The 25,956-nt window shown below is 39.7% G+C and overlaps 2 protein-coding genes and 1 long non-coding RNA gene across 6 annotated transcripts in view; 1 reads left to right on the top strand and 2 right to left on the bottom strand.

Annotated features, from left to right (window-relative positions):
• LOC309498402 (uncharacterized protein) overlaps nucleotides 1–25,956 on the bottom strand; it is a 201,848-nt gene that overhangs the window by 159,627 nt on the left and 16,265 nt on the right. The window lies entirely within an intron of this gene.
• LOC309500597 (uncharacterized protein) lies at nucleotides 713–24,376 on the bottom strand. Of its 4 annotated transcripts, XR_014206633.1 has the most exons (3): nucleotides 22,926–23,252; nucleotides 1,098–4,820; nucleotides 713–881 (listed from the first exon to the last, which is right to left on the bottom strand). XR_014206633.1 is itself a non-coding variant. In XM_082172250.1 (2 exons), exons 1-2 carry the CDS (start codon nucleotides 24,243–24,245, stop codon nucleotides 3,466–3,468), a joined length of 1,413 nt encoding a protein of 470 aa, XP_082028376.1. In that variant the 5' UTR covers nucleotides 24,246–24,376; the 3' UTR covers nucleotides 1,012–3,465. The 4 variants fall into 4 exon arrangements, 3 of the variants coding, with proteins under 3 accessions (XP_082028376.1, XP_082028375.1, XP_082028377.1); XM_082172250.1 differs by lacking the exons at nucleotides 713–881; nucleotides 22,926–23,252 and adding an exon at nucleotides 24,188–24,376 and having other exon boundaries at nucleotides 1,012–4,820; XM_082172249.1 differs by lacking the exon at nucleotides 713–881 and having other exon boundaries at nucleotides 1,012–4,820.
• Nucleotides 8,716–11,720, top strand: LOC309503325. Its single transcript, XR_014207613.1, has 2 exons — nucleotides 8,716–10,007; nucleotides 10,055–11,720. It is a non-coding gene; the product is annotated as an uncharacterized lncRNA (long non-coding RNA).

Raw genomic sequence — 25,956 nt, 5'->3', positions numbered from 1 at the left:
CAATAAAGTAATTAAATCATTAACATGTTACAGATTTTTACAGAAACTGACAATGATCATGCTGGAAAAACCCGCAAGGGTCATACCAGCAAGACCAGCATATGTTGTGTTTTGGTGCTGGTATGCTTGTGACCAGCATCCAATCACCCGCATCTCATGCTGATAACCAGGCACCAGCATTAGATGCTGGTTACAAACATTGGAAACTATGCTGGTCAACAGTAATATATGTTAAGGATGGTAGCCTGTTCACCAGGGTGCCCCAAACTTCACACGTTTGATAAGAGTCATGGCCTGAACACATCTACATGAGAATATTCAGTTATAGTAATAGCGCCACCTACTGGTAACAGGAAGTGTCATGTTTAACACGTTGATGCCGTTCTAGCAACATGTTAAAAATGCCATTGACTTCTAAACATGCTAGAAACATGTTAAAACATGCTAGCAATACTTAGCTAAGTGCTAAAGCATGCTAATTCAATGAAACAGGATGTTGTTGTTACTCAAGAAGGCAATGTCCAATCTGCGCCAAACTTCACACTTTTGATAAACGTTCTGTCCTGAACACATGACCATGCTCATATTCAGTTACAGTCATAGCGCCACCTGCTGTCAACAGGAAGTGACATGTTAAACACTAGTGATGCTCCGATTGATCGGCCGCCGATCATGATCGGCCGATATTGGCAAAAAATTGCTTGATTGGCAACTCCCAAAAGCGCCGATCAAAAAAGCCGATCACGTGGCGTAAATAACTCGCACAACTTTTCCGCATGCGCGGCAACACAACAGCAGAGCAGAGCTTGCTTAACAGTGGCAAAATGAGTTCTCCTATGACGGCAATTCAATGGCAATTATAAACGAGCGCACAACTGATGCTGGCGCGCGCGGTAAATAACATTCGCGAGAGGATAACAGATCTACGCGCGAGGAAACGGGAACTCGCGAGCTCATTCAAACCCTGCGCGGGCGCATGACATCTCTGCCCTCGCGCGCGCGCATGATCATTCCCCACACGCTCGCGCTTGATCTCCTCTCGCCTGCTGATTTTGCTCGCTCGAACACTTTTATTTTTGGCAGTCGAGGGGCGGGACTTACTGTTTAATAACCTCAAATCTCATTGTCATTATTTTATTTTTTGGATCTGATGTAGTTAGTTCCTCAACTACATCCATTGTAGTCTGCCTGACCCCTCTTTGTTTAGAAAAATTATACTGTGCCTTATTTGGAAAAGGTGGCCTACAGTAGCCTTATGTTATCTTGTTTTCTAACTACAATTAAATAAATATTGGTGGTTCTTCAAGATTTTCTTGACACTAGCATATTTCCATTCTGTGATCGGCAGTGATCGGCAATCGGCAGATCATGATTTTGGTGATCGGTAATCGGTGATCGGCCCCAAAAATGCTGATCGGAGCATCACTATTAAACACTGTTGTGGACATATAAAAACATTAAAAGTGCCAGCAAGTGCTAAACATGCTAACATACTAGAAACATGCTAAAACATGCTAGCAAACACTTAGCTAAGTGCTAAAGCATGCTATTGCTGCAATTAAATAGGAATTTGCTGTAACACAGGCATGCAATGTCGAATCTGCCCCAAACTTAATTTGTAACATGCAAGAAACATGCTAGCAACACATAGCTAAGTTCTAAATCATGTTAGAAATGCTAAAGAAAGTTGTTGTAACTTAAGCATACAATGTCCAATCTACCCCAAACTTCACACGTTTGATAAGAATTATCTCCTGAACCCAAGTCCATGCTCATATTCAGATATAGTCATAGCGCCGCCTGCTGGCAACAGGAAGTGATGTTTAACATTGTTCTGGACTCCTAATAACATAAAAAAGTGCCACCAACTGCTAAACATGTTAGCAACATACTAGAAACATGCTATCAAATACTTAGCTAAGTGTTAAAGCATGCTATTACTGCAATTAAATATGAATTTGCTGTAACTCAGGCATGCAATGTCCAATCTACCCCAAAATTAATATGTAATATGCTAGAAACATCATAAAACATGCAAGAAATGCTAAAGGAAGTTGTTGTAACTCAAGCATACAATGTCCAATCTGCCCCAAACTTCACATGTTTGATAAAAGTCCTGCACTGAACACATCTACATAGCGATATTCAGATGTAGACATAGCCCCACCTACTGGCAACAGAAACTGACATGGTTAAAACAGTAATGCAGTACTAACCACATAACTATTGTGTACTAAGCATGCTAGAAACATACTAAACATGCTAGCAACTACTATACATACCTCCTTAAATGCACATTGCCCAACCATGCTCTGTCTTTCTAAAGCCACCGAGTGACGATGGCACGAGTGCGAGGGCCCTTTCATCGCTGCTTGCAGCTTTAATTATAGTTTTGAAGTTATGAGTCTTTACTTTTTTGTGTCACTCAGACAAAACAACTCCAAAAATGGCCTCAGGGTTTAAGGGGTTATATTGAATATTATATTACTTAAATTTTTTTACTTGAAGATAGACAACAAAAGCTTCCCAATTCTAATGAATTAAGATTTTTTAGTATCAATCTTAAAAATAAAAAGTTAGAGTAATTTACATTTCTGGAATGTGGAAGAAAGGCTATATGTCCAGTTAATGTGGAATAACATTACAAGTCCAATTCATCATATCACTTTAAACCACTGGAGATTTGATTCCTTTATCTTAGTTTTAATACATTAACAGAACCTTAAAGAAAATATTAAGCATTTCTTTATTTCAATTTATTTATTTATTGCTAACGTAAATCACAGAACAAATACAGACAATACAGTGTGAACAATGAACAAGACATACCGGTAGGCAAACGCAGCTAAAACGTTTCGATTAAATTCTCAGTGTTTATAAGGAGTAGCCTACAGCTTTCATTTCGACCCATTCATGACTTGATCCGTAGTAGACGACGCCCAGTAGCCTACATGCCCCTCTTTCACTCACCTTTTTTGGTGGACCTTTTCCTCATTTTTGCTCTCCTCTCAGGTTCACATATGGTTTCCGAGCATCCCTCAAAGACTTCCTTGCTCTGTCCTTCCATTCATTCATGTTTGCTCTCCTTTTTTTTGCAGAGGTTTTGCCTATTAATTGCCTTCTACTAGCAGCAGTGATTCAATCTGGGTCTGAGGAGATTGTAGATGGCTGTTATTACTGTCATTGAGTCATTACTGGCAACAGAACCAGGAACTACTGTATAATCAAGCAGCGCTTAATATGGTCATATTATGCCAAAATACTGATTTATTTAGTTTTAAATTAAACCATTGTAATCCTGAAAGTATTCCCCCTTTTTTCAAAATGTAACTATAATCTGATTACAACGTTTTTTGACGTAACTGTAACGAATTACAGTTACTGAATTTTTGTATTCTGATTACATAACGCCGTTACATGTATTCCGTTACTCCTCAACCCTGCTGAATACACACGTGGCTTTTCTCAAGTGTGAATTTTCATGTGTCTCTTAAGGGATGTTGATCGTGTAAAACTCTTCCCACATGGATCACATGTGTGTGGTTTCTCTCCAGTGTGGATCATCATGTGTTCGTTCAGATTTGTTTTTTGTGTGAATCTCTTCCCACACTGATCACATGTGAACGGCTTCTCTCCAGTGTGGATCCTCTCATGTGTTGTCAGATTTGCAGACACATTGAATCTCTTGTCACAGTGTGAACACTTGTAAGGTTTTTCTCCAGCGTGGATCCTCTCATGTCTTTTCAGATTTCCAGACAGACTGAATCTCTTGTCGCAGTGGAAACACTTGTAAGGTTTTTCTCCAGTGTGAATTCTCTGGTGCAGTTTCAAACAGTTCACTGAAATAAAAGTCTTCTCACACTCAAAGCACACGTACTCTCTCACATCAGTGTGAATTTTCTGATGTCTATGTAGAGTTTGCAGCACTGAAAAACTCTTTCCACATACAGAACATGAATGCGGCTTCTCCTTCATATGAACTCTCAGGTGTGACTTCAGGTTTGATGCAGTAAAAAATGTTTTTCCACATTGATCACATGAGAATGGCTTCTCTCCGATGTGGATCCTCATGTGAACATCAAGACTTTGTTTTAATGTGAAACTGTTTCCACACTGAACACACATATGTGGCTTTTCTCCAGTGTGGATTCTCATGTGTTTCTTAAGGTTTGCTGATTGTGTGAAACTCTTCCCACACTGATCACATGTGTGAGGTTTCTCTCCAGTGTGGATCCTCATGTGACGATCAAGATCACGTGTGTGTAAGAAACTCTTTCCACACTGAGTGCAGGTGAAAGATTTCTTGGCTCTTCTTTTCTTTAAAAATTTATTTTTAGTCTCTGAGCGACTCAAAGGTTTTTCTCCAGGTTTGACATGATGTTTCTCCTCCACTTCACTCAGTTCTTCACTCTCCTCCTTCACTTCACTCAGTTCTTCACTCTCCTCCTCCACTTCACTCAGTTCTTCACTCTCCTCCTCCACTTCGCTCAGTTCTTCACTCTCCTCCTCCACTTCACTCAGTTCTTCACTCTCCTCCTTCACTTCACTCAGTTCTTCACTCTCCTCCTTCACTTCGCTCAGTTCTTCACTCTCCTCCTTCACTTCGCTCAGTTCTTCACTCTCCTCCTTCACTTCACTCAGTTCTTCACTCTCCTCCTCCACTTCACTCAGTTCTTCACTCTCCTCCTTCACTTCACTCAGTTCTTCACTCTCCTCCTTCACTTCACTCAGTTCTTCACTCTCCTCCTTCACTTCACTCAGTTCTTCTCGCTCCTTCACTTCGCTCAGTTCTTCACTCTCCTCCTTCAGTTCCATCAGGTCTGACATAAAAGAAAAAGGTTTAATTTAATTTTCAGCACAACAATAATTCGAAGAAACGAATATGAAAGTGGCAAGTCCATGTCTTATAAGATAGAAATATGAAGATAAAGGATGTAAAAATGAGCCAGATGTAATAGCAGAAAGGAGACAAATTTTTTAAATGCAAGGTCAAACCAATTGCCCCAACGTCTGAATCCAATGGTGTTGTAGAAGGTTTCCTGCATGCTGTCTTTTCGGTGCACAAAGTAATTTAATTCCAATTAGTTATTTATCGGACCAATTTTTCACATCCTCAAATTTAGGTTGGAACGCCAATAATTTAGGTAAACATTTTATTATTCTGTTTAAATATTTTTATTTCACTTATTCAAGCGGATGTCATTGTCACTTAGAGTTTCCCACCGGCCACTAATGTTGATCTCCCGGTAACAAATGCCCAGTGTTGGGGAAAGTTACTTGTAAATGCAATGCATTACTATATATATATATATATATATATATGAAGAGTTCAGATGCAAAAGTCTCTAAGTGCCATCTGAAATTTTCTTCTAGAATGATAATTTTTATCAAGCTTGTATATTTAAAGGGCACCTATTATGCCCCTTTTTACAAGATGTAATATTGGTCTTGGGTGTCCCCAGAATGCATTTGTGAAGTTTCAGCACAAAATACCCCACAGTTAATTTATTATAACCATTTGAAAATGTCATTTTTGGGGCCTGTTTTAAAAAGAGCTGTTTTGGTGTGTACCACCTTAAATGTAAATGAGCTGCATATCCCCGCCCTGCTGGACCCAGATGATGAAGAGACACGAATGAGAATGGAGCAATGGACTAAACGTCTCGGAATGGTTATTTGATACATTTATGTACTTACAAAGTTTTAATCGCGTCCCCTTTGCAATTATGGATGTGCAACACACACACACACGAACTGTGATAACGTTCGCGCAATTTTTTGAAACCACACACACACACACACACACACACACACACACACACACACACACACACACACACACACACACACACACACACACACACACACACACACACACACGTTTTATTTATTTTTTTCTTAAGGGGAGGGAGATAGACGTTTATATACTGTCTATGGAGATAGAGCAGACTTTACATTTGTAATTGCTGCAAAAATGATAGCCTACGTGACATAAAACTGTCTGACGTTGTTTGTTGAGACATCCTATGACGACGACAATAAATAGCTTAAGACGCATTTGTTGTTGAACTTGCTGACATCGATTGAAATGACTATTTGCTCAAACATCATAAAATACACTTCTTCTGGAGGTGACGTTGAATTGCGAACTGTAGGCAACGATCCACACTTGAGGATTAACTTTGACCCTCGTTCACTAAACAGTCAGTCAGTCTATTTAGGAAGTTTAAGTGGTGCCTTTTCTTCATAAATAAAATCCATCCGCTGCGTTTTCAGTGGCTCTGATGTCAGTGAAGACTAGTATGTCCATTCTTACATCCCACAACAGAACACCTAACGTTACACTTCTTGAGACATTACCGGCTGTCGTTGAAACAATGGAGGATGGTGTACACAGATCACCGAGGGCGGGGTCTATGCCAAAACCAGATGTCAATCAAACCACGTCGGTGGGGCTTAGCGCAATTCTACGTCACAGTTACCCCTTTTCCACCAAGGCAGAGCTGGTGCTGGTTCGGAGCCAGAGCCTAGTTTCAAATCGGTTCTTTGATTTTCCACCGCCAAAGCACCAGCTCCGAACCAGTAAAACTGGTTCTTAAGTAGCACCAAATCATTGCAGGGTCTAGAACGGAGCCAAGAAAGAACCGCTTGCGTCAGAGGCTGGGGGCGGGGTTACCGTGGCCAACAAGACTGAAGAGAAACTTGTGACCGCCATTTTTAAATAGCAGCTAGTCGAGCTAATAGCAGCTCGATTATAATATCCGTCTATGTAAGTTACGGCGAGCTGCACGAACGCGTTGGATTCGCCATGTTTGGATGCCGATTTATTTTCGCAAACCCATGAGCATCCATAGTAACGCAACGTCTATTATTGTTGATGCCTTGTTCGAGATGCATCAGAGCTGAGGGAGTGTTTGGAGATCATACGACTCCTTGTGCTTTTTGATCGCTTTTGCAGTGCTTTGATTTCATGTGCTGATCGTTCTGCGAGAAGCCGATGCATCTCGAACAAGTCTGGTGTGTTTGTGTTTGGCGCTGCCGCACTAGCGTTGCTGGGCAACATGATACGTATGCAGTGACGTAAGATATAGCTCTGTTGTGGCTCTCTGGCCGGTGGAAACGCAAACCGGTTCTTAGTAAGCTCGTCAGTCGAACCAACTCCGAACTGGCAATAGCTCTAGCTCTGAACCAGCACCCGGTTCTTGTTGGTGGAAAAGGGGTATTGGTAGGGTTGGGTATCGAGAACCGGTTCCATTTTAGAACCGGTAACAAATTTCCAAAAACCGGGTATTCGATAAGACGCACGCATTACGATTCCTCTTATCGATTCCTGACTATCCGTTATTTCAAATGTAGGCGCGCGGCAAGCACGTTCATAATAGAAGCGACATGGGCCGTGGGCGCGACATGGGCCGTGGGCGCGACATGGGCCGTGGGCGCGACATGGGCCGTGGGCGCGACATGGGCCGTGGGCGCGACATGGGCCGTGGGCGCGACATGGGCCGTGGGCGCGACATGGGCCGTGGGCGCGACATGGGCCGTGGGCGCGACATGGGCCGTGGGCGCGACATGGGCCGTGGGCGCGACATGGGCCGTGGGCGCGACATGGGCCGTGGGCGCGACATGGGCCGTGGGCGCGACATGGGCCGTGGGCGCGACATGGGCCGTGGGCGCGACGAGCATGCGGTGCGTGGCGCTCGTTTTTGCAGGCGCGCCTATGCCTCGGCGAGATGAAAACATCTCAACTTTTCAGAATGGCGCAAGCAGTGCGCAGGTCAAGTGACAAAAAACAACCGACCTTTCTGTAACATCAAAAGCTCGGCTGAACAGCTGATCATAGCTGAACAGGGCGGGTTTTTATTTCTCATCTCCATAAATATATCTAGTAGCCTAGTAAATGGTTGGTTGCGTAGCAACGACAGACGCCACGGGAGCGCAAGCGCTTGTGGAAAGAAGGAGACGGCCGTGCTTTTCCATGCTTTTTTAGACGCGATATGTGAACGGTCTCTAATTCAGGAATCTATGTGGCTTAAAATCATTTTTGTTTAGTTTAAAATGGAGATTACGATTACATACATCAGACAACTACTCAGAATAACATGTTTAGTATAATAGTCTATTTAAAAAAAAAAACTAGTTTGAATAATTAATTCAAACACTAATTAATTCAGTGTCTCATAAATACTTGTTTAATGAATGATTCACCGTTTTTGAACGAATCTCTCGAGTCTTCTTCAATAAATAATTCAATAAAAATAAAAGTTGATTTTTGCCACCTACTGCTGGAGTAATAATGTAATCAACACCTTTATATGAAGAGACTCCTTTCACTTTAGCCATTTTATTGGTTATTGCTTAAAATTGGCAAGAATAAAAGGTAGAAATATTTATTCTTCAATTATTTGCCCTTTTTTCTCCCTCCAAAAAATATTGGAATCGGAAACAAGAATCGATAAGAACCGGATTCGATAAGCAGAATCGGAATCGCTAAAAATGAAACGATACCCAACCCTAGCACTTAGAGACTTTTGCATCTGAACTCTTCATATATATATATATATATATATATATATATATATATATAATTTGTTTTAATGAAAAGTAATGTTACATTACTTCTTCCTCAGACTCAACGCTCACAAGGGTTGCCAGGGGTTTGAGGACACCCAACAGGAAAGAGTGCATTTGACAATGAAAATTGGCCTTTCAGGCCCTTTCATACCAAAAGTGGAATGAATAATTCTCAGGCTAAAGGAAATGCATATTGGTCAGCAGCAAAGACATTGGTTAATAAAGTGAGATTAAGTACATAAAGTATATTTGTGTAATTTAATAGTGAATTATAAAAATCTCAATCTCAAAATATAAAATTCTGAGATTGCATTTGACTTTTTATTAGTTTTGAGGAATAATGAATGTTATCGAGCAAGTGAGATGAGTAAATGCATGTTCACATTTAGTCTAGGACTAAAATAACCATCATGTTTGTTTACACAGCGTAGGGCTGGGCGATAAAACGATAACGATATGTATCGCGATAGACTCGTAATCAATATCAATATTGAATATACGTTCGATAAAACGTTCGATAATTTTTTTTCTTCGTCGTCGGAAGAAACCAGAGGTTGCGAAGCAAATTTGGTTGCATGAACAAAGGCACTCAACTCTCTGGTAACCTAGCAACGTAGGGGGTGACACGCTAAAGCCCAATTTATACTTGTGTGTCGAACTTACGCCGTAGCTACGTCGTAGGCTGTGTGTAGCGCGTGTACCCTTCGGCGTAGCCTGATGTGCACCTCTCCAAAATTGTAACAACGCGTCAACTCTACGTGGACGCAAGCGCTGTGATTGGTCTGCTAGGACCGCTCCCTCGGGCTTCACATGCTCCCTCTGCGCGCGTGAACGCGGACAACGACGCAGAAGTATAAATGAAAACCAACGCGTTGCCTACGGCGTAGAGGCTCCGGCGTAGGTCCGACGCAGAAGTATAAATCAGCCTTAACTGCCAGTCAGTATGGTTGCGCAATATTGTTGTCTCGTGTTGGATTCTTCAGTAACAGAACCGGCGTGGAGTGATACAGCGATTGTTGATAAAACAGGAAAAGTCAGCTCGCCTGACTTCAAGTCTGACCGTAGTCAGTCCAAAGTCGTCTGCATTATGCAAGACCATCGTCAGTTTCTCTTTTATTCGCGTGCTGATGAGCTGTTCTAACGTGTGCGTTTCTCAGCGCGTACATGTGAAGCTCACATGCACTAAAAGCCTGTCTACCAGCGCCTGGATACTGGACTAAGTTATATTTCGAGTCTTATTGTGCTAATACTGTTATATACACACAAGGTTTACATAAACTAGTTGGATATGTCTAAAGTGAAAGCAATCTTGACTGTGCGTTCACACCGGACGCGAATAGCGCGGCAAATTTGCGCCTGCCGCGTCTAGATATACGCTTGACCACTTTGTGTGCATTCGCGCGTCAAGAGCGAAATTGACGTGCGTAAAATCAAAAGTTTGAAGCGAAATTTACGCGCGTCACGCGCGTCAGAGGGGCGAAAGTTTCGAAACCTGTTGGCGGCCATCTTTTTTAGATGTTTATCGAGCATTAGCATTAATCGAGAGAGTCACCGCTCGTATATGCTCTGGATAGCGTTGGGGACATCGTCGCTGTACTCGGGTCCACTAAACCCTCTGGAGGGTTTCAGGAGTTTCACAATTTGCTCCAGGAGGTAGGTTTGGTGGACCTAACGGTGAGGATGCTGACGAGGACAGCGTAGGCCGTATAATGCCTCGGCCTCGAGTGGTCGCTGCCTGACGAGCCCGCGCTGTACAGCCCGGCGCAAGGTTCACCCTGGCGCAAGGTTCACCCTCGCCCGCACCTAATCTGTCATTTATTTTTGTTTTGATAATAAATGGAGCCAGCCTCCAAATGTGAAACCTGTCCTGTGATTTTTTTTTTTAAGTTTTTATACACTAAATTGTGTTTGTTGTCTTTACATTGGATTAATAATGTTTCATATAATCTAGAATAGATATGGAATAAATAGCATTCAATACAAAATGAGTATCTCTAAATTAATATCGAGTTTTTATGTGAAAGATTTGCTTTGTTGTGCATTTTAGTCATATTAGAAAATAATTTATTGAGGCCAAACATAAAATAACATTACAAACTGTCACTTCACCACGTGACAGCAGCATGCAAGCAGGCTCCTGATTGGTTAACGTGGCGCGAATTGATGCAGAAGTTCAGATTTTTCAACTCGGGCGGCAGACGCGAATTCGCGTCAAAAGCCGCTTGTCCACCAGCGTCCGATAAATTTTTGTTCCGACGCGACGCCTGTGACGTTTTCGCTGCTTTTCGCGCCGGGAAAAATGTAAAAAAAAATATGAAACCATAGCAACGGCCATACACAAATTCTCGCCGCCGAGTTTCCATTGGCTGCTGCCCCGCGTTTTGACGCTCTCATTTGCATAAAGTATCCACCGAGATACTTTTTTGCAGCGCCGTTGTTGACCAAATCGACGCGACGCGACCCATCATGCTTTGCGGGGGCTGTTATGCTGCCTGACGTTGTTCCATAGGAAATGAATGGGCTTTGACGTCGCGTCAGAAATCGAGATGCTGGTGGACAAGCGGCTAAACGCGTGAATGCACAAATAGCACTAATAAAATCATTCGCGCGTACGCGCCAGACGCTCAATTCACGTCATTTGCGCTAACTTGACGCGCGAATGAGGCGAATTCGCGTCTACCGCGCCGCGCAAAACGCCTCATTCGCGCCGCAGGAATTTTTTACGCGCGTAACACGTCTTTGCATTGACTTAACATTGAAATCACTCGCGCCTGACGCGCTATTCGCGTCCGGTGTGAACGCACCATAATGCGTGTATATTAAGCCTGGTTTATACTCGACGCGTCCGCACGAGCGCGAAGGTGCGCGCGGCAAAAATGACGTCATCGCGGTGTGGGCGGTCGCGCGCGTTGGGTGCGCAAGGGCCCATTTCGCCTGGCGGTGTGCACGGCAGATTTTGTAACAACACGCGCGGCGCCGCATCCGAAGATGAACGACTTCGAGCCGAATCTGGCCGAGCTCGAACTTCTCACCACACCGGCACCCAGTTTGCACGTCTAAATTAGTTGCTTACATTTAAAAAAATGAGCATTCAATAGCATAAAAAGTATTTTTAATGAACATAAAGGTCCATGTTTAATAAAAATGTTCACGAAACTTAATGAAATGTTTAGTGAAATTAGAAAATATGTTAAAGATTGTTAATTTAGTTATATTGTATACACATTCTCATATCCATATATTTTGTTTTATTGTCACGAGTAATAATCTCAGGGTTTACTGGGTTTTACACGATTCTTTTTGTAGTGTGGTATTGGTGATGGTATACTAAAATAAACTTGGTCACGTGTGTAGCTTTCTTCTTCTCACCGCTGATTCCTGATGGTTTAGAGGACAATTACTCGAGTCGCCCCCTATCGTTTCACGGAATAGTACAACGGCGAGCGCGTCAAGTATAAACGCCTCGTCCATTTGCGGAGGTGCGCGCGCAGTCTGCGGAGACTCGCGCTGCGGAGCCAGGCGAAAGTATAACCAAGGCTTTAGACGCGTCACGCGCAGCTCTTAAAGAGACAGTAGTAATAGTAAACACGCTGCCGCTTGTCCTTAAAGGGATAGTTCACCCAAAAATAAAAATTCTCTCATTATTTACGCACTCTAATGTTGTTCCAAACCTGTATTAATTTCCTTCTTATATTTTTTAATATTAATATTTTGAAGAATGTGGCTATCCAAACAGTAGCTGGTCCCCATTGACTTCCATAGGAGAAAAATATACTAAGGAAGTCACTGGGGTACATCAACTGTTGGTCATTCTTCCAAATAACTTTTATTTTCAACAGAAGAAATAAACTTATTCGAGTTTAAAACAACGTGAGAGAGTAAATTATGAAAATTTGAATTTTTAGGAGAGCTATCCGTTTAATGTTAATAAAACAAAATGCAAAGATAATCACTTACTGCTATTGACTGATAACTTTAATAGTAGCTTTAATAAGTATCAATGTATAATTTATACAGTGAAGTTTTATTTTCATATTTGTTCATTTAATTACTTTCTTCAATGCTACTGTTAAATACACCTACTGTAGCTGAAAACAAAGCACTGTTTATTTAATCCGTATATTAAAGGTGCCATGTGTCAGAATTGAGGTAAAAATATCCAAAAAAATTTGCTACACGCATCAAAAGAATGAGAAGAAATAAGGGCGATGATGTCATTAAAAAAATGACAAGTTATAGTGCTGCAGAGATATCATCCTGAATTAGCATTAGCATTACTAGCCACGGCCCGACAGGTGTCGTAATACCAGTTTCGGCCATGGGAGGCGGTATGCGGGCAACATAACCACCAGTCAAACATGCAATACACGAATAACTCGCACGGCTTGTGGGTGTACTTGAACCTGATGTCAATCGTGTGGAAAGTAGCCTACAGCTAACTACTACATTCAAATAAAATCTGATAAAAAAAAGGAACAGAACCAGAGTAAACATTGGCACTGCTTTCCATCGCTGGAGACAACTAATGGACATGAAAAAAATGAGGTTCGACTCTGAACTTGCAACATTTCTTTTGGATTGGTAAGTAAGATGCTGTTAGTATTTCGTTAGAAGTTTGTTTTATATGTTTGTGTAGTTTTTTCGGTAAGTTATAACATAGAAATGTATCGAAGGCTGTTCGATAAACGTATATATAACGTACATAAATATAGTATTGTAATAGTACACATATATAGCACAATCTCTATAGCTCCTTTTTCTTGCCAACTACGTGACCTATATTATGTTTATTAAATGGCTTTCCTGAGGTAAATCTGACATAATTGTTCTCCAACTGTGTTATTGACCTCTTCACGCTGATAAAAAACACTGATTGGTCGATATTATGTATGAGGAATACATTTTGGTAAGTTGTAGCCTACTGTATCTTTCAACAGTGTTCGTGTTTTTTTACTATTAGCTAACGTTAGTAGAGATGATCGGTTCACGTGCGCTAGGGATCTGTCGTATAACAATTACAAGCGCCAAAACGGTATTTATTGTTTGAATTGCGTAATAAAATTGACAGAATCTGAGAGCTGAGATTATTTTTATATCATAACTAACCTGCTCTGTCTATTCTGTCGGTATCCGTGTCCTCTTTGCTTCGCGATTTTTCTGTGCGTGAGAAAATTTATATATGAGAGCGCGTGAAAAGTGTCAATTGCGTGTGTCTCACGGTGAATGCGTGAGAGTTGGAAGCTCTGGTTACGTTGGCACTAGCTTGGTCAACATCAGCGAATGCTGTCTGTCAAATTAATGTTAGCCTATTCAAACTAACAATAAAAATGTAATATGAACAAAACGAATATGAACATATTCACTGGTAAAGGTGAAGGGGAGTAGCTTGAAGAGGTCATATTCATACTCTAGGAAGGAAGGCACCTTTAAGTCGTGTACATGTAATGTGTATCTTTGATCTAATATTTAATAACAAAGAACATGAGAAATTTTTTTATCTTCGCCCCTGTCTGCCATTCTTTTTTATTTTATATTTTGTAACCTAAGGCTTTGAGCATTACAGCCAAACTAATGTCCATATTTTAAAAACAGTCACAAAATAGTAAAACCGTGATTTTCCTGAAAAAAATCGTAATATTATATGTTTGCCATATCGCCACCACCCTTTTATAAAGCATTTCTTACGTATTCTCAGGGCTCCAGACTAACTTTTTTCACCTCCGTCCTAGGGCTGGGCGATTTAAATCGCGATATTGTTATGCGCATCTCGTCAGTAAAGCCGGTCCTTGATTAGTAGTAAATCACCATCACCTGCTTTCAGATGGAGCGGCATTTAGGGCTGATGAGAGAATTAAGTGATTAATTTAGTGATGATTGAGCATTATTGAAGACACCTGATGTTAACAAGCAGAATCACTGAAGGAGAAAATCACAAATTGTAAGTTACCATTAAGGTGATGGGTGTTTGCTTTAGTTGGGCTCTAGGCCATTATGTGTTTACTTTAATATTTACTGTTGTTCGTCTGCTGTTATTGATTTATAACAGTTAACTGAACAAAATAAAATGTTATCTTATAGTTTTGGTTATGTTTTGACATAATCATGCTGTGATCTGAAAAATGAAACTTATTGAGGTAGTTTGGTTTAACTTGTTAGCAGCAGTTTTGTGATTCTTCAGCCTATGATTATCAGTACTTTATTTATAATTCAAAATATTTAATAAACATTGTTCTGATCAAAAGACAGTCAGACAAATTCATTTAAAACACAGACATCAATAATCAGCCTGTGAATCTCAACAATGGTGACAATAATAAAGCATGTTGCAGTGGCTGCCACCAATCACAACTCATTAATGGTTCCCATCATGCATTGCGGTATGAATAAATTATGATCTGAATTGTCTATGTAATTTACTTTTCCTAATTGAATATTCTGCTCCTCACCATTTTTGAGATGCATAGACTGAATCTTGACGTCTGTGTGTGCCTAAAAGAATGATTTTTTTTTTAAACAACTTTTAAGAAATCCTTTATATTAAATCAAAAATTCTGGGCATTTATGCAGATTCACAGTTATGCTGTAACCAACAACATAAATCGAAGTCAGAAAAAAGGATTTTAATGAGTTCAGTGATCAAGTTCAAATGATGATTGTCATAATATAACCAACACCATCAGATCACTTTTTTTTTTCTTTGTTCAACTGGCAGTTATAACTCAGATACAACAGCCAAACAAAATCTAAAGTTAATAACATATGGGTCAAGAGTCCAACTAAAGCAACCATTGATCGTCATAACGGTGGCTTACAATTTGAGATTTTCTCCTTCAGTGATTCTGCTTGTTAACATCAGGTGTCTTCAATAATGTTCAATCATCACTAAATTAATCACTTAATTATCTCATTAACTTAAACACTTTTGAGTGTGGACTCATACACTCCCAGGAGTGTTAATTTAACACTGGAGTTTTTGCTGTGTACAAAGAGCCGTAGTTAAAGGAGAACTTGGTAACTTTTTTAACTTAATAAAACTGTCTAGAAATCATTTGGATGGTTAAACAACCTGTTCTGGTGATATTGGTGACTTTCCCCGCTCCCCCCAGCGTTCCCAGGCGGAAAACCAACCTTGCAACTTGCGCACTGCCGTCCCGGCAAAGTGAAATTGGAAGTCTCGTGAGAAGCGAGAACTAGAACGAGAACGAGCGCGAAACACAAATTGCTTTACGGCAATTCGACATAAACACACACACATGTATGATGTATTACCAGATTACTCACCTCGGTAGACATAGCTCCACGCGATACAGTTGGCTTGCTCCGATCAAAACAAACGCACATGAGCAGCGGTAGAGAGGGGGAGGAGGCCGCCGCAAGTGAGTTTTTTACGACTGTGTTGTGAAATATACGCCCCCCCACAGCTGTAGGGGGAGCTCGTGGGGAAAACATGCGACAACAAAAGGGAAAATCAGCGAAGAAGTGACTAGAGTTCGCTAGAGTTACAGAGTTCTCCTTTAACTGACAAGCTGAGCCATATCGCATTAAATATCGCTGGCGATACGTCCGCGATATTGATGTGATTTGGCTCAGCTTGTCAGTTAACTACGGCTCTTTGTAGTAAATGCCGCTCCATCTGAAAGCAGGTGATGAAGATTTACTACTAATCAAGGAACCGGCTTTACTGACGAGATGCACATAACAATATCGCGATTTAAATCGCCCAGCCCTACTCCGTCCTGGAACCGTCCTGAAAAACTATTTGAACCGTCCTAAAGTGAATGTCAACCGTCCCAAAATAAACATGTTGTTTCTGTACTTTGTTATTATCATCTATAGTTGTTAGTTACATAATAAAAACACCATTAAAATGTTTATGATATTATTATATTTATTTAGCTCCATTCAAAGTAGTTATCTGTAAACAGGTAAAAAAACAGATTTAATAAAAAAATAACAGGAGTTAAATGCTTTTTTGTATTCATGCAGAACAAATCTTTTTTTTTCTTTTTTACATATACGAAAAATAAGATAAAAGTACATACAGCTCAAAACGTTTTTGAGTTGGTTGGATTAAAAAATAACAAATAAATACTGGTGTCTACATATCTCAAAAATATCATCATTCTTTATTCTTTCAAGCAGCAGACATATTTATTTGTATGAATTAAATATAATGAATCATTATTAAAGCTATTAACGAGCAGTGAATGCTTTTCTCTTTTTCTTTTGTTGCTTGATCAATATTAAGGACACAGACCGCATTAGGTTTATTACCCACTGTCACTTTAAGACATCGGATCATGTCCAATGACATGCGGATCCAATTGCACTGATGCACATTCGATACACTCAAAACTGTTTAAGACGTAACCAACATAGTTTACGTGAATACTCTCCAAAACGGACATTTCGACATAATGTTGTGTGTATTTGTCCACTCAGACACGAAAGAGAGCTCAATTCTGTACTCGCGCGCTCGCTGTATAGGTGTCTCTGTGCATGGCTGCACGCTTCGGGTCGGGTGTGTGCGCACAGAAAACCGTACCGAATAGAGCTCTTTTTTTGCGTCGTCTCTCTTATTCTGCTCTACTCATTCTCCCAGACGTTTAAGTTTTTTTAACGTTTTATGAGACATGCAGGATTCAGCGCATGTCAACCCGTGTGCCGCTGGGTAACGTTAGATCAGCACGTCACAGTACAAATGTGCGCATCTACCACAAACGCAGAACATCAGTTCTGACTGGATCGCTTCCCAAATCGTCACTATCTAACATTTTTGTCTAGTTTTTATTCGTTGACGAAAATGTCAATATATTTTCGTCATGGTTTTTGTCATTCAAAACTAGTTTTATTTAGTTATAGTCTCGTTTTTGTCTGTGAAAATAAGCCATGTGATAGATGTACCGCGAAACAAGTCTCCGGGTGAGTAGCCGGCCAGTGATAGTAACTATAGTAACAGCATGAGAAGACGCGCTCCGTTGTAGTCAGCGCTTGGTCAGTTAATTTTGGCATTTTCTAAGTAAGTTACCCTAATAGGCTAGTAATAAATGAACACGCATACAAAAATGTCTTTCGTCCTGTAGGCGTCCTGGAGAATATTTCTGTTCGTCCTAAACACATTTTCTATCGTCCCCAGGACGATAGGACGCCGTTAGTCTCGAGCCCTGCGTATTCTTTAATTTTGCACCTTAATGTTAAGATATAATTGTTAAGTGTTCATTGTGATTTTAGACTAATTATTTGAGTGTTTTCCATGGTCGTGTTGACATTTCTGCCTTTATAACTGATGGGATTATAATCAGAGGTAGGTTAAGTTTAAAATAAAAAAAATCTTTAAATGTAATATATTTGTCTCCTGGACTGGTCCTTATTTTAAATATGTCATAAAAAATATCAATAATTATCTATATCGACCGATATGAAACACTTTTACAGTACTGATACAGTTTTCAGCCATATCGCCCAGCCCTAACACAGCGTCTCCTCTAGGGGCGTAGTTTGTGGGGGGGAAGGAGGGAGGTAAAAAAAAGTTATTGTCTCTCAAAAGTAGGAGTCGAATCTGAGTCAATTTAATGAATCGGTTTTCCAATGAGTCATTTTCCTTTTCGTTGTGACGTCAAGACGAAAAATGATCAAATTGGCCGCGCCCACGCGCGCAGACACCAGGGAAAACTTGAAAACATCATGTCGACAACAAGACGCCGTGTTCTTAAGTGCGAATCAAAAGCAACCTTTTTTTCACTGCCCAGGGACGAGTATGTGAAGAATCAGTGGCTAGAGTTCATATTTACAACTATACCACACAAGTATAGCCCGAACCTTGTGCTGTGTTCGTGTCATTTTAATGACGATTGCTTTACAAACATAAATGCTTTCAAGTGTGGATTTGCGAGCCGGTTGCTACTGAAGGAAGGTTCAGTACCAAGTTTATTTGGATCAGCCTAGGGCTGGATGATTAATCGAAAAGTAATCGAAACCGAAATTCAGAGCCTATAACCGACGTAATTTTAACAAGTCGGTTATTTCGGGTTTTTTAATCCTATTAATATTATTAATGTACTTTCCCTTTAAAACATATTACCGCGTGTGTAGTCACATGACTCCGCCCCGTCCAGTCTGCGGCATTGACGCAAAATGGAGGAGAACTCAAACGAGTCAACTCAGCAGCAGCCGGAGCCGCTTGTACCCAAGAAAGAAACACGCAGTGTCCGTCGTTTGGACACATTTTGGCTTCAATAAAGACGACACCGAACAAACGCAAGTCAAATGCAAACACTGCAGAAAAACTGTTATAGCGACCAAAGGTAATACCACCAATCTATTTCAACACTTGGAGCACAATCACATTACCGAATATGAACAGTGCATGGCTCAAAAAAAGAGAGAGACTGACAAACGCCCAGCAAGTGCAACAAGTGCCTCCACAAAGCAGGTGTCGATAAAACAAGCATTTACAAATGCTACACAATATGAAAAGGATTCCAGAAGATGGAAGGAAATAACTGACGCCATTTGTTACTACATTGCGAAGGACATGGCTCCCATATCTACAGTGGAGCACAGTGGGTTTAAACAACTCGTTAGAACACTCGACAGAAGATACACTGTGCCATCGCGACCATATTTTTCCCAAACTGCGCTGCCCAACATGTACCAAACGTGTCGTAAAAAGGTAGCTACTGAACTGAAGTCTGTTAAGCACTTTGCAGCCACAACTAATCTGTGGTCATAGGACGATGGAACCATATTTGAGTCTTACATTGCACTACATTGACGATGAATGGAAGCTGCGCAACAGGTGCCTTGAGACAGCATATTTTCCAGTCGATCACATGTCAGACTCAGAGATGATTGCACAGGGCCTGAGAGATATGCTTTCTGCGTGGGAACTAACAGAAGAGAACCTCGTGGCCATTACAACAGACAACGGCGCTAATGTTGTCAAAGCTGCACAGCTCAACAGATGGACACGGCAGCAGTGTTTTGGACACAGGCTGCACCTGGCAATCGGTAAGTGCACCAATGCTATAATATTCAGTCTAGTTGGGAATTTGTGGGTGGTGTGGCTGCTAGATTCTTTATTTGTTTAGATCATACATTTTAACGTCTAAATGTTTTTTTTATATGACTTTTTTATGTCTTTTCTGTGCTGAATCACTTTGTTACATGTGTTTAAAAGGGTGCTATATAAATATTAACTGTCCTTCAGCACACTAAATAAATACTGTGACAACAATAAAACAATGTAAACCTCACATTACACAAAACGCTATATTAAGTCATCATTAGAGTAGAAATTAAAAAAGCTGTAGATGTGTTATTAAACTGCTTAAATAATATCAGATTAATAAGGCGTTTCTCCTCTTGTATAAATTTAGCTAGAGCTACAGTTTGTAAATCTCTGAAAACATAAATAATTTAATATTCTTTTGTGTGTTTATTTCAGAAAATGCAATGAAAGATCAACGTGTAGTGCGAGCAGTGAGGGTGTGCAAAAACATAGTCAGTTCCTTTTCCTATAGCTGGAAAAAGAAGAAGGCACTAGCGAAGGCGCAACAAGAGCTCAACCTGCCTCAACACAAGCTAAAAACAGCCTGTGTCACCAGATGGGGATCGATGCAAATGATGACTGCAAGGGTCCTTGAGCAAAAGAAAGCCATTACACAGGTCCTCGCTGATGATAAGAAATCGAGGCACCTTATTCCATCTTGGGCTGACCTGGATGTCTTGGAGGCTGTCAACAGAGCTCTTTCCCCATTGATGGAGTTCACAGATTGCCTGTCAGGAGAAGAGTATGTGACCATTTCATTCGTGAAGCCTGTCCTACACATCCTCAATTCACGAGTGCTGGCTGAGGAGGAAGATGACGTGGAGCTGACCAAAACAATCAAAACCAGCATCCTTGCATACCTTAAGGAGAAGTACTCAGACCCCATCACAGAAGAGCTACTGGACACCGCCAGTTTTGTTGATCCCAGATTTAAAACAACATACATTTCTGCGCACCATGTTGCCACCATTCAGGAGAAAGTGAAAACAGAGATGGTGTCAGCAGCTGCAGTCCACATGGAAAGTACCACTGAGAGTACACAGCCCTCTACGTCTTCATCAGAAGCAAAGAAGCCAAAGAGGTCATTAGGAAGTTTTTTCAAAGGAAGTGAGGCAACTCCTTCAACTGTGACCACTTTGTCACTTCAGCAAAAACTAGAAGCAGAGCTGAGCAGCTACTTGGTGTTCCCCATGCTGGATAGTGAGGAAAATCCACTGGAATGGTGGGGAAAGCATCATGTACACTTCCCCAATCTAAGTAATGTGGCAAAAAAGTATCTCTGCATACCAGCCACTAGCTCCCCATCAGAACGTGTTTTCAGCTCTGGAGGAAACATTGTTACATGCCTCAGATCCTGCCTGAAACCTGAAAATGTAAACATGCTAGTGTTTCTGAGTAAGAACCTGGAGTAAATGCTTATGCATAGAGTGACAGGACATGATCCCTGAGAGGAAGATCATATACAGTGAGCATGAGTAAGATTCACATCTATAATGCAATGAGCACACAAGATACACAGCCTGCTGATCCATCAGAGGTGCCTTGTCCAAGCCCTGCTCTTGCTCTTATTTTTGCACATGGCATTATTTAACATTTGTTTACAAGAGATGCAAGTTATTTTCTACTTTTAAGATGGCAATATTTACAATAATTTATTTTGTTTACAAGAGATAAAAGTTATATTTTACTCTTATTGTTAAGTGTTAAGGTGCCAATAAGTGTTAAGTGTTGTTAAGTGTTAAGATGGCAATATTTACAATAATTTATTTTGTTTACAAGAGATACAAGTTATATTTTACTTTTAAGATGGCATGGCAATATTTACAATAATTTATTTTGTTTACAAAAATAACTATTTTTAAAAGTTCTTTATTTTCTACATTTTTAGGAAACTTTCTTTTTACATTAAAACTTAAATTACTTTTTTATAAGAAAAAAGTATTACGTTTTTATTTCAAGCATTGTATGCTTTGTTTTATTCAATTGTTTGAAATATTTAATAAATAAGCATTAATAGCTATCTGTGTGTTTCCTTATTTTAGAATCACAAAGATAGGATTATTTACTCTTTCATTAGAAAAAATTACCGTGAACATATTTGCAGTATAAGCCTTGCCAGTGACATGAGAGAGATTTATTTTTATTTTTTATAATCGTTCAATAATCGTAATCGAGGTAACTTGTTTGATTAATTGCGATTATGATCCGAATCACAACCTGTAAGTATTATTAATAATTGTTGCTTTTATGTGTTCTGTAGCATGCTCAATAAGTATGTATGTGTGTTGTGCAAGTTACGCTCAGCGCAGCTTCTAGGTCTCCAATGTCAATTTTTTTGAAATACGTGAAATGTTTGTCGTTGTTAATGGAGTTGTCATTGGAGTTGTCATAAAGAATAGAGCAATACCTTGTAGTACTGCAGTGCTTTATCAATATGTTTATGCGTTGAGCTAACGCAAACAATAACTGATTGGGTGTTTACCACCGAACTTTGGGCAATGATCGCTAACATAAATCAACTCAAATTCCTTCTCTGATTTTGAATTTTTTACTACAAACTATGTAGTATACCAATCACAACTGACTGGGTAATCTGACCAATCACAGCAGATTAGCGTCACGCAAAGGAGGGGTTTGGAAAAATGAGTCGTTGAACGAATCATTTGGGAGTCGGTGAGCAAATCAGGTAAAAGTAAATGCATATTATAAGAAAACAAAAGTGTTTTTTTGTCATTGCATGCATGTAGGAGTCCCAAAACAATAGTAGGAACATTTTAAATCCCATAATAGGTGTCCTTTAAAACACAATGGAGAATGTCAAGCATGATGTGAAACAGCCACATAAACTAAAAAGACTCATTAAAAGAGGGGAAAACATCATCCTGCACCAACATAAATTTCCCCAAAATGTGTTCTGCTAATAATGACACATATTAGCAAAAACATGGCTTTCAGATATTCCAAGAGATGACAGGAAATTAACATTTTCAATATAAGAAAATGTTAAAGTAAAGGTAGTTTGACCTACCATTGCACTTTGATTAAAAAAAAATGCTTTAAACTGATACGTTAGTTAAGTCAAGTAACTTTTATTTATATAGTGCTTTTAGCAATAGGTGCATAAATAAAATAAAATGCATTATTATCCTATGTAAACAAGTAAATGCTAACTAGGCTATTACTTTATTGGAGTTACTTTATCAATGCATGTGTTGATTAACCCTCTGAACAAACAGGCTCACACAAATCAAAATATGCAACTGACACATAATAAACATAGAATTACAAAATATACACAACTTACATTGAGCTGTAGAACCAATAAAGTTCCTCATAAAAGGGTTTCTTGCATCCGGCTCAGTTGAGCAAACACTCAAAGCCATGCCAGTAACTCGCTAAACACTCTTACTTGTCTCTCTTAAAAGGATAGCCCTTCCCGTAGAAACCTCCCTAGATCCCCCTTGAGGCGGGGAGTAACATTACAGCACAAGAAATGGAACAGCCTTTCAGAACTGTTACAACTGTATGTAAACCAGACACAGATATAAAATAAGTGTAAATTAGGGAGACAATTTGATCTGATGTTGACAATCTATATGAAAGTTTCTCCAACCTCCTTTACTGAACATTTGTTGAAAATCTGTACCATTTCATAGTTTAAAGGGATAGTTCACTTTGAAATTAATTTTTGGTATGTTTTAGCTTACCTCAAGGGCATCCAAGATGTAGGTGTCTTTTTTTCCGCAGTAGTTTCAATTTTTATATTTTTAGGTCAAACCGTTCTTGTCTGTCAGTCATATAATGCAGGTCTATGGTCACGGTCTCAAAACACAAGCACAGAGTCCAAATTAAAACAATTCCCCGTCGTCCAAATTAAACAATTCCCTATCGTAAGTACACATTGATGGCCTAAGACACGAAACGAGCGGTTTGTGTGAGAAAACGAACAGTATTTATATCGTTTTTACCACTTATACACAGCCATGTCCGAGTGATCTGATCTGACGTGTATGCAGACTGGTGCATAGATATATACACTAGATGTCGCCTTAAAGACATTCGTTCCAATGAACTGCCGTAGACAAGGCGACATCTAGTGTGTATATATCTATGCACCAGTCTGCGTACACGTCAGATCAGATCACTCGGACATGGCTGTGTATAAGTGGTAAAAACGATATAAATACTGTTCGTTTTCTCACACAAACCGCTCGTTTCGTGTCTTAGGCCATCAATGTGTACTTATGATGGGGAATTGTTTAATTTGGACAACGGGGAATTGTTTTAATTTGGACTATGTGCATGCTCTTTGAGACAGTGACCATCGACCTGCATTATATGACTGACAGACAAGAACGGTTTGACCTAAAAATATCAAAATTGAAACTACTGCGGAAAAAAAGACACCTACATCTTGGATGCCCTTGAGGTAAGCTAAAACATACCAAAAATTAATTTAAAAGTGAACTATCCCTTTAACTGTTTATCTGAAAGTGATGAAGTGCTTGAATGTTTCTAACATGAATGTTCTTCAGCATCATGAATGAATGAAGAATAAACACCAACCTCTTTGTTCTTCAGGATCTTCAGTGTGTTTCATTCTGCAGGGTTCTGGATCACTCATGTTCTCACTGTCCTCTTTAATAAACTCAGTCTTTGCAGATTTCAGCTCTTCCTGATGCGCTGATGCTCGTCTTCACTTGTAGCTGATGGGAATTTACAGCATTTATTGAAGAATTGCTGTGGGAGGAGCTTCACTGATGATGTAATTGCTGTGGGAGGAGCTTCACTTATGATGAATTGTGAGAGGAGCTGATCTGCCAAAAATCAGTAAATGAGTTTTTCTTTTTACTTAATGACACATCTGTAAAAATTCTGGATATCATGTCTGTCTGTCTATCATAAAGTAACTGATTATAGTTGAATTCATAACCCTAATTATTCTCATAATTATTTTCCTTCTTCATTAAAAAATAGTTGTGGAGTCTGTCACTTCATTAAAAATCAATCTTAAAGTCTTGGGGTTTTGATGCCAGATAATAAGCTTTACTATCCAAGAAATTATTTTATCTAATAAAGCCGAATGCTTTTGCAAAAGCAACTCCAGAGTCCAGTATCAAAAATATATACACCTCAAAGATGATCAATACATACCATATACTTGTGTTTTAAACAGTGAAAATGAGACTAAGGGCTTCACCATATTAAAGCATTTCCATCCATTCCAGTCGCATGCTTTGCTTCTCTGATGCATAATAAAGTATAATAAAGTATAATGTCTTTGTTAATATTCTCATAGATTTCACTTAATACAGTTAATAATCATAAAAAATATTCTACAATATGCCGAAATAAAGAAAACTTTAATATCTTAAAGGTGCATTAAGCAACTTTTCATGTTAAAAATACCCGTTTTCTAACCCATACATGCTTAAACAATTGCCTGATGGGCTGAATGAGCCCTTCTCTGATCACTGAGATTGTCTCTATAATCCTGTAAAGTAAAATAAATAAGAGGGATTCGGGCCGGAATTTTAGACTGGGCGTGACGTCATGCGCGTTCACGGCACGCTCACCTGGCTATGTCTGGCAGGTTTGTGTATTCGCCGGCATTCTCCGTAGAAGATGGATTCTAAGAGACCGGCTTGTAGTTCATTTCAAACACCAACGCAAACTCCACGTAAGATAAAAAAAAGAAAACTTTTGTCCGTGAGCGTGCACACTTCTGGCTGCAGTTTCGCTTGCTGCTAGAGGGGGCATAGTTCTGCAAAAACTCAGAGACTTGCGCAATGCACCTTTAATGTAAATTCTTCCAAATACAAATAATGATAAGAAAAACAGTTAAACTCAGAAATAAATGTACATATAGTAGCCAACAAATCCCCTCAGTCTGTTGACACCAATGAAATGAGCTTTAAGTGTCAATTTACAGGAGATCTGAAGACATCAGCATAATAAATGAGGTGAAAACAGGAACTATTGTCATGAAATAAAGAGTGTTTTCAGCAGATCTGTTAATATTGATGAGCCTCAGACTATCAACACTCATTCAACAAGCCATTCAGGATCATCAGCAGATCATCTCACTTTATTCTGAGTGTTTGCTGTTAGAAACACATTATTTGAGCCAGGATAGATGATAAAAGCCTGTAAAACTGCTCTATTGAAAGACAATACTGTTATTGCTCACAATATGACATGGATAAAACATCAATAACACAAAAACATGAATGACACTCAGGTAAATAACTACACCATTATGTCCATATGAATCTAAACATTGTTTGATTTTCTCATAGCTGCATTAATTGCAATAAAATTATTAGATCATCATT

This window comes from Leuciscus leuciscus (assembly GCF_965113295.1).
Source record: "Leuciscus leuciscus genome assembly, chromosome: 1".
Lineage (NCBI taxonomy): Eukaryota > Metazoa > Chordata > Actinopteri > Cypriniformes > Leuciscidae > Leuciscus > Leuciscus leuciscus.
The sequence above is the reverse complement of the archived record's forward strand: the minus strand, read 5'-3'. Positions and strand labels throughout refer to the sequence as shown.

What these genes read in the sequence shown, in the direction of transcription:
- LOC309500597 (XM_082172249.1), bottom strand. Translation starts at nt 23,004, where the DNA reads ATGGCTTTGAGTGTTTGCTCAACTGAGCCGGATGCAAGAAACCCTTTT. An exon ending in TATTGGTTCTACAGCTCAAT is followed by an intron (nt 4,821 to 22,925) that starts GTAAGTTGTGTA and finishes CTTTTATGTCAG; the next exon opens with ACCTGATGGAACTGAAGGAG.